General features: G+C 52.3%; 1 protein-coding gene across 1 annotated transcript; it reads left to right on the top strand.

The window, feature by feature from the left end:
* The first annotated feature begins 5,720 nt into the window (after positions 1-5,720).
* On the top strand, positions 5,721-6,665 carry LOC120379855 (paraneoplastic antigen Ma1 homolog). The gene has a single exon (XM_039497378.1). It carries the CDS (start codon positions 5,721-5,723, stop codon positions 6,663-6,665), a length of 945 nt encoding a protein of 314 aa, XP_039353312.1.
* The last annotated feature ends 2,475 nt before the right edge of the window (positions 6,666-9,140 follow it).

The following is a 9,140-nucleotide window of genomic DNA, read 5'->3' as shown; positions in this document are numbered from 1 at the left end:
TTCCTAATGTTTATAATGGCACATAAAAGAAAGCAAAACACCTTAAAAAAATTGCAAGAAATCATGAAGGAAGGCAATCAAGCTAAAACTCCTGGTAAAGTAATTTATTTAGCTGGTTGCCTAATGTAGGTGGATGGCTGTATAACTTGCTTAAAAGTGCTGTTGTTCTCATTTGTAGGTTACTACTGCTTTATGTAATTATAAAATGTGGGTGCTCGACTGTGCAGAACGGCCCCTAAGGTCAGGGTCCTTGCTGCCAGGTGGGCAGGTTGGGTCACACGGGCTTGGACCTACCCGCTGGGTGTCTGAAGGAGGAACAGGCACTTGTCAGAGGGCTTTGTGTGTGGACGCTTTGGGCTTCAACATGTGTCAGGGCCTGGGCACGCTGTGCAGTGTAGACACACCCGGTGTGAGCTTGGAAAATCCACCTCCAGTCTCCAAGCCTCAATTACATCCTCTTCTGAATGGGGTTAAAATGATACGGCCTTTGTTACTGTAGGGCAGGGTTTCTCAAACTGGGGTCGCCGCTTGGGTAGGGAAAGCCCCTGGCGGGTCAGGCCGGTGTGTTTACCTGCCCCGTCAGCAGGTCCGGCCAATCATGGCTCCCACTGTAAGTCTCTCAGACAGCACCGCTTCCAGCAGCTCCCATTGGCCCGGAGCGGCCAGTGGGAGCCGCGATTGGCCGGACCTGCGGATGGGGCAGGTAAACACACCGGCCCTGCCCTCCAGGGGCTTTCCCTACACAAGCGGCGACCCCATTTTGAGAAACCCTGCTGTAGGGCATGATCTGCACCCAGGGCAAAGAGACCACTTGATTTAGGGGAGTTGAGAGGGGACCCTGGGCTTGCCAAGACAGGAAGAGGGGGTTACAGCAAAGGGAATTGGGCTAGGATCCCACCTTGTCTGCTGCACCCACAAGGAAATGTTCTTTTCCAGAGAAATCCTGGTTGTAAACTGATTGCTCTGCGTGTGTGGGTCAATTTACCTTGATCTTATCACACTCTGAGGCTCTGCCCCTGGGTCTGCTTAGGTATAATGTCCTGCTCCAAGTTCCTTAGAAGAGGACAAGCCAAGCAGAGAAAGAAACGCCTATGAGGGGAGCAGAGCACACTCAGACACCCCCCTCCCCAGCTTAATCCTTCAGGCAGGCTGGATGGATTGGGTGATTCTGGGGGTGGCAAAACAACCCCTCACCCCTGTCTCTGGCCTGTCATACATGGCTTCTGCCTTTGCTTCCCACTGGGCCAAGTACTTCAGCTCTCAAAAGTTTTGCATCTCTGTGCTAACACGCTGGTGGGTGGGGAACAAACAGCAGTGCCCATGGACTAGACCAGGCGTCAGCAACCTTTCAGAAGTGCTGTGCCAAATCTTCATTTATTCACTCTAATTTAAGGTTCTGCGTGCCAGTAATAGAATCACAGAATATGAGGGTTGGAAGGGACCTCAGGAGGTCATCTAGTCCAAACCCCTGCACATTTTAACGTTTTTAGACGGTCTCTTTCTATAAGTCTATAATATATAACTAAACTATTGCTGTATGTAAAGTAAATAAGGTTTTTTTAATGTTTAAGAAGCTTCATTTCAAGTTAAATTAAAATGCAGAGCCCCCCGGACCGGTGGCCAGGACCCAGGCAGTGTGAGTGCCACTGAAAATCAGCTTGTGTTCCGCCTTGGCACCCGTGCCATAGGTTGCCTACCTCTGTTATAGACTAACAAACATATTGGAGCATGAACTTTCATGGGTGAATACCCACTTCATCAGATGCATGTCAGGGGCCGTGTAACCACTAGATGAACTAGGCAACTGCCTAGGGCGCCATGATTTGGGAGTGCCAAAAAGTGATGCCCCAAAAAAAATTTTACACTACATTGGAGTCACATCTTACGTGGGAGTTAGATTCTAAAGTCACTGCGTGCGAGGAAAATCACATATAGTGAAAATAACCATTAAGTCGAGTATACACTAGAACAGAGGTCCTCAACTTACAGCACGCATGCCAAAGGTGGCACACAAGCCGATTTTTTTTAATGGCAGGCTGCGGGTCCCAGCCACCGCTGAGCCTGCTGCCAACCTGGGGTTCTGTTCACTCATCCGGCAGCGGGCTGAGCAAGGCCAGCAGTGAGCCGGCTCCTGCCAGCTGGGGTCCCGGCCAGCGGCCCTGCTCAGCCTGCTGATGATCTGGGCTTCCAGCTGCCGGCCCCTTGCCAGCCAGGGTCTCGGCCACCACTGCTGGCCTGGTTGAACGGCAGGAGGCTGAGCGGAGCAGCCGGCTGGGACCTCGGCTGGCAGCTGAGTGAACGGCACCCCAGGATGGCAGCAGGCTCAGTGGTGGCTGGGACCCACATCCTGCCATTAAAAACAAAATCGGCTTGTGCACCACCTTTGGCACGTGTGCCGTAGGTTGAGGACCCCTGTTCTAGTGAATACTGTAGTTTATGGTAATTTTCACTATACGCGATTTTCCTCTTGCTCACTGACCTTAGACCCTAACCCCCGCGTAAGATGCGACTCCATTGTATTCATGTTTGAAAATGTATAATAAGCGACGCTCCGGGGGGTGCAGGGCGGGGGGGGAGCAAGGTGGAAGTTTTGCCCAGGGTGCAAAATAGCCTTGCACCTGCCCTGGATCCTGTGTCAGCTGATCCCCACATCCCCAACCTACCTGGGCAGTACAGCAGCCATGGCCCTGCCCACTAGCTCCTCTCCACTCCTTAGCCCAACCACCACTTCCCCCCTTTAAGGCTTAGCCCTCTCCCCTCTCCCGCCCATCACCCCCCCCCCCCAGGCTTTTCTGGTTGCCCTGTTGCCAAGTATCCAGTTTTAGACTGGAAACTCCAGTAGAAAACGGGACCTGAGTGTCCGGTTAGCAGTGCTGACTGGAAACTAAATGTCCGGTTATAGGAGTAACCACATTAGCCTCCGCTCCTCCCACTCCCAACCCCCAACCCCGAGGGCTGGAAGAGAACCTGTCCTGCTGCTGCGGGAGGAGGGGCAGCTCGGTGCAGAGAGAGACAAAGAGACTGGGCTAGAGCCAGGTAGGTACCTGCTCCATGTGGGCAGGGGCGGGGGGATCCTATTTACCCCCTCCCCAGCCCTGCTGCACTTGCAGTTTACCCCTGACCCCTCCCTAGCTCCTGCCCCACTGTGCTTTTAACCCGGCCCCTTTTACAATCATTCTCCGGGGGCCCAGAAATATATTTGGTGCCGGGCCCACAAAAAGTGAATCCGGCTCTGACTGTAGGGCCTGATGTGCAGCCAGGGGAAAGAGGCCATTTGATTTCAGGAGGGTTGGGAGGGTGCCCTGGGCTTGCCAAGGCAGGCAGAGTGAGGTAGAGCAAAGGGAACTGGGCTGGGATCCCGCCTCCACTGCTGCACCCACGAGGAAACGTTCTTTTCCAGGGAACCTGTTGCTGTAAACTGATCGTTTTGCAGAAATGGACCTGGATCATCTAACGCTCTGAGGCTCTGACAAATCCATGCTGGCTAGTCTGTAGAATCCTGTTATCTTCCAGGGGTTTACAAGATCAGGGGCGGCTCCAGGCCCCAGCACGCCAAGCACGTGCTCGGGGCGGCAAGCCACTGGGGGCGCTCTGCCGGTCACCGTGAGGCAGCCTGCCTGCCGTACTTGGGGCGACAAAATGCCTAGAGCTGCCCCTGTACAAGATGATTGTTAAGTAATTTGTTGCAGCTAGAGCAAAGGAAACTTGTCTGGGATCCCACCTTGTCTGCTGCACCCACAAGGAAATATTCTTTTCCAGAGAAACTCTGGGTGTAAACTGATTGCTCTGCAGGTGTGTATCAATTCATCTCGATCTGTGCTAACACGCTGGTGGGTGGGGAACAAACAGCCAGAGGCCATAGACTAGAGCGTAAAACCCTCTCCGCTGGAGCAGGCTGTTAACTCTGAAGGCTGATTGACAAGCCAAGCATCAGAGCGAAAGGTGCCTCCCCACACAGCTGTGTAAGGAATGGAAACCATTTCCCGGTCAGACAGGAAGTTGAGCAGGCAGAGCTCTTTGCCTTGGCAGTGGGGCGGAACCCAGGGCCGGGATAGGAGAGGGCTGCAGCCTGGGATGAAGAGTCAGTGGCAGAGCTGTGCAGGGGAGCCCAGTGTGGGGAGGGTTTAGGATTTACGGGGCCGTACGCAGTATTGTTAAACTGATGCCCCTCGGACCGACTTGCTCTTAGCAACACAAGCATAAGATCCAGTACTGGAAAACTTGCCACATGGACTTTATTAAAAGCAGTTTAATTGTGCCGCCTTAACGCCTAACCTCTGCATAGTGCTGCCTTCATCACAACCCCTGCATTTCCCTCCCACCTGCACCCCCAAACCCAACCCAGCGCTGCCAGCGTGCCCTGCCCCACCACCCCCTGCCCGTCTATGCCCAGCAATCCCCATGCCCGGTGGCCCCTCACCCAGAGAGCTCTACCACAGATCCCTATGCACAGCAATCTCTCCCTCACAAATACCCCTCCACTGCCCAGAGCCCCTCTCACAGCCCCTGCCTCACTGCACAGCACTGCATAATCCTGAGGGAATTCAGCACCAAACAATTAAATTCTGTGCACGGAATTTTAAAATCTGGCAAATTTCTTCAAATATTGTCAATAAATAAATGTGGATATAGCCCATCTACTGCTTTCCCCTATACACTAGGGCTGTAACCCTGTGAAACAAGGAAATCAGCTTGGTTCGGCCTGGTTTATTCTTGACAATCCATGCTGGCTAGTCCTTATAATCCTGTTCTCCAGCGGTTTACAAGATGATTGTTAAGTGTAACCCCTTTAAATCTTTCTCCCAGGGGGGAGAGGGAGAGTAAGAAAAAAGGAGGGAAACTCCAGGGCACGGGACTGGAGCTCCAGGGAGAGGGAGGCAGCCTGCGGGCCCTGGAGAGGGAAGCGGGGAGAACCTGTCTGAGGCCTGAGGAGGACAGGCCCGACCGGGGACAGCCCAGGACAGGAGCCAGGAGCAGTCCTGTGCCAGGGGGAATCGCCCGAGAAGGACAGGCCAGAGCTGGACCCAGTATCACGGCTGCCCGGAGCTGCATGGGGCTGTGAGTACTGGGGCTGGTCACTCTGCACTGGGAACAAGGAGGGAGGCTGTAGCTAGTTAAGTGGGGAGGTGGTCGCTCTGGGGGGCTTTGCAGAGAGCGGCAGAAGAGGGCAATGGAGGGGAGAGTTCACTGGTGCTGAAGGCGACCAGGAGCACCCAAGACTCACCACTGGACTGGAAATTTGCTCAGGACTCGTGAACTCTGTGCGCAGACACATTGCTCAGTGTCTGCCCTTCCAGACTGTGCTACCACTGGGCCTGTGGGGCCTGGGTTTGGATGCAGCCCTGTTCTACTGCTCCCCCTATATTTCCCCTTGTTGTTTTTCTCCTCTCAGCCCTCTGTAAATAAATATCTCCCTTTGTTATATCCATTGTACTTTTCCTGTGGGTGGGTGTGTTCACTCTGGGGGTTTGGAACAGGTGCCCCTGGGGTGGAAGGGATTTCTCCTGCTGCATTCCTGCACGCACTGTCTCTTGGCCAGAGCTGCCTGCAGAGCAGACTCCATCTTGGCCACGAGGGCGCTAAAGTTACACTTGGTGGCCCGTACGGGGACTTTGCAGCACACACACACACATACCCACACCCCTACGTTGTGCACCCTGGGCTCTTCTTCACAGAGCAAAGAAATTCCTGAGTGACTTTCATCTCAGTTTAAAAAAAAAATGGAGAGTGGAGTATTAGAAGACCTGTGCCGAGGGGCACGAATCCCAGTAACCAAAGCTGTGCTGGTGGCGGGATTCCCAGAAGAGATGGAACCAAATGAGATTGAGGAGAGCCTAGATGCAGCTGAAATACTGGGGAGGGTAAAGGTCCACACCTGTATTTACAACCGCAAAGTGCAGGGCATGGTAGCACTATGTACTCACTCCAAGGAAGCAGATCTTGATAAAGTGCCCAAAGAGGTGCAAGTAGAAGGTATCCCCTGGACAATTCTTGGGGCAGAGCCGTCCCCTGCTAGTGTGCCTGCGTCACTTGAGGTGGATTCTTTAGCGCAGAAATTGCAAGCTCTGATGGTGGATGAGAAGCGGACAAGAGAAGAATTAATTTTAGCATTAGGAGGGGCTCCAACACCTACAGCACCCAGCCTGGTGGGATGGGCCAAAGAGCTGGGAAAGGCTCTCAAAGGTGCATTGAAGCCGGTATATGACAGTGCTCCATACAAGCAGTTACGTTCATTCTCGGGGATGTCACCTGTGCATTATGATTATGAGACCTGGAGGGATTTTACGGTGCCACTTGTCCAAGAGTGGGAATGCTCTGATGCTGAGAAGTGGAAACGTGTGCTTGAGAGTCTGAAGGGACCTGCCATGCGACTTATCCGAGCCCTGAAAGACTCCCAACCAGCTGCCACAGTGCAAGACTATTTAATCGCTCTTGAAAGTGTCTACGGTGCTACTGACAGCAGTGAAGACCTGTATTATCATTTCCGCCATACCTATCAAGAGCCCCACAAACGATTGTCAGATTTCATCAGGAGACTAGAGGATTTGCTGCAGCAGGTAGTGCAGAAGGAGGGCATCCCCATCAAGCACATTGATTCTGCTAGGTTGGACCAAATCCTTCGGGGCACCCGACAAGATGAGTTGATGTTGTGGCAGCAGCACTGAGAGATTTGACCTGAGAAGTGGCCATGATGAAGGCTCAGGGACATATTGTGCCATCCTCAAGAGGGGAGAGCAGCAGGGTGAGTGACAGCTGGCAAGAAGGTTTCTGTTATAACTGTAGAAGAGATGGTCACTGTGCCTTGGACTGCCAAAACGAGACAGATCATGCAAGGGTATCTCAGAGATTGCAGCAAACCATTAGGAAGTATCAGAAAACACCAACATGGCTTGGGGAAGGAGCAACCCAAGACCCTTGAAATTCCAAGGCTCCCCAGAAAAAAACACAAACAGGGGTTACCCAGATGGGCTGATAGGCCCCCAGGCTATAGCACCTGTTCGTATAGAAGGACGATTGTGTGAGGCATTGCTGGATAGCAGATCACAGGTCACTATACTTTATGAATCTTACTACCAAGAACACTTTCAGCATCTACCCTTGCGTCCCCTGTCTGGCCTGACAGTCTGGGGAATTGGCTGTGACTCCTGCCCTTATCAGGGATATATCCTGTTAAATATCCAGTTCCCAAATAATGTTGCAGGGGTAAACCAGGAAATAGAAACATTGGCACTGGTCTGCCCAGATCCAAAGGGAAGAGAGTATGCACCTTTAATCCTAGGAACAAATGCAAACCTGTTCCAGAGGTTGGCATGGAAATGCCGTGAGATGGCAGGGAACAACTATCTGCAGGAGCTGCCAATGCACGCTTTATGTAAAGCCGCATACCAGCGAGCGATGGGGTCCCCATCCCAAGAGGAAACCAAGGCTAGACCTTTTGGAAGGGATAGTTTCCAGTTTGGGGATTCCCCCATTCCTGCTAAGTGGAAGGACTGCCTATGTGAGAAGTTAGTCAAAAGGAAGGCTGTTTTCTCTATGCACGAATGGAATGTTGGGTGTGCACATGATGTGGAGCACCATATCCAACTGCAGGATGGTCGGCCTTTTCGACAGAGTCAAGACTATTAGCCCCACCTGATATTGAAGATGTGAGGCAACACCTACAGGAACTGGTTCAAGCAGATATCATTGAGGAATCCAGGAGCCCCTACGCATCACCAATTGTTGTAGTCCGAACGAAAAGTGGAAAGATGCGCATGTGCGTTGACTATCGCACTCTGAACCGGAGAATGATCCCTGATCAATACACAATGCCCCGGGTGGATGATGCCTTGGATAGCCTGAATGGTAGCCGCTGATTCTCTGTCCTTGACCTCTGCAGTGGATACTATCAAGTGCCCATGGCACCAGAGGACTGGGAGAAGACACCATTCATCTGCCCCTTAGGGTTTTACCAATTTAATTGCATGCCTCAGGGAGTATCTGGAGCTCCAACCACGTTTCAGCGACTCATGTAGCGGGTGGTAGGGGACATGCACCTGTTGGAGTGTCTGGTATACCTGGATGACATTATAGTGTTTGGGTGCACTTTAGAAGAACACGAGACTCGGCTGTGCAAAGTCCTGGATCATTTGGAACAGGCTGGCCTCAAGTTATCCTTAGACAAGTGCATGTTCTACCAGACATCTTTGTGGTATGTGGGACACTTAGGCAGGGTCCACACTGGGGGGCAGTGTCGAGGTAAGATACGCAACTTCAGCTACGGGAATACCGTAGCTGAAGTCGAAGTATCTTATTCCGACTTACCTCCCGTCCTCACTGCGCAGGATCAACATCCGCGGCTCCCCCATCGACTCCGCTACCGCCGCTCGCTCCGGTGGAGTTCCGGAGTCGACGGGAGCGCGTTCGGGGATCGATATATCGCGTCTAGATGAGACGCGATATATCGATCCCCGCAAAATCGATCGCTACCCGCCGATTCGGCGGGTAGTCTGGATGTACCCATAGTGTCTGCAGATGGTATAGCTACAGACCCAGAGAAGGTGAAGGCGGTAACCACCTGGCCGAGGCCCACAACTCTCAAGGAATTACAGTCATTTCTGGGATTCTGTGGCTATTACCGCAGGTTTATCAAGAATTTTTCGCACATCGTACATGCACTCACAGAGCTCACCAAGGGATACCCCCCCACAAATAAGAAGAAGGGGAACTCACCTGGGCATCGATACTTTAATGTGGGTGCATCTTTTGGAAAGCGGTGGACTGCTGAGTGTGAAGAAGCTTTCTGTAAAATCATTCAACAGCTCACGCAAGCACCTGATTTGGTGTATGCTGATCCCACCCAGCCATATGACCTTCATGTTGATGCAAGCTACAGTGGTTTAGGCGCTGTCCTTTATCAAGAGCATGAGGGCAAACTCCGACAGGTAGCATTTGCAAGTCGAGGTCTCACACCACCTGAGAGAAACTACCCTGCTCATCAAGTGGAGTTCCTTGCATTGAAATGGGCCATCACAGAGAGGTTCCATGACTACCTCTATGGGGCCAAGTTCACTGTAAAAACCGATAATAACCCTTTGACATACATCAAGACAACAGCAAAATTATCCGTAGCAGGACACCGGTGGTTAGCGGCACTCTCT

Source organism: Mauremys reevesii, linkage group 13, assembly GCF_016161935.1.
Source record: "Mauremys reevesii isolate NIE-2019 linkage group 13, ASM1616193v1, whole genome shotgun sequence".
NCBI classification, from domain to species: domain Eukaryota; kingdom Metazoa; phylum Chordata; order Testudines; family Geoemydidae; genus Mauremys; species Mauremys reevesii.
Note: the sequence above shows the minus strand (reverse complement) of the source record. Positions and strands in the feature narration are given on the sequence as shown.

What these genes read in the sequence shown, in the direction of transcription:
- LOC120379855 (XM_039497378.1), top strand. Translation starts at nt 5,721, where the DNA reads ATGGAGAGTGGAGTATTAGAAGACCTGTGCCGAGGGGCACGAATCCCA.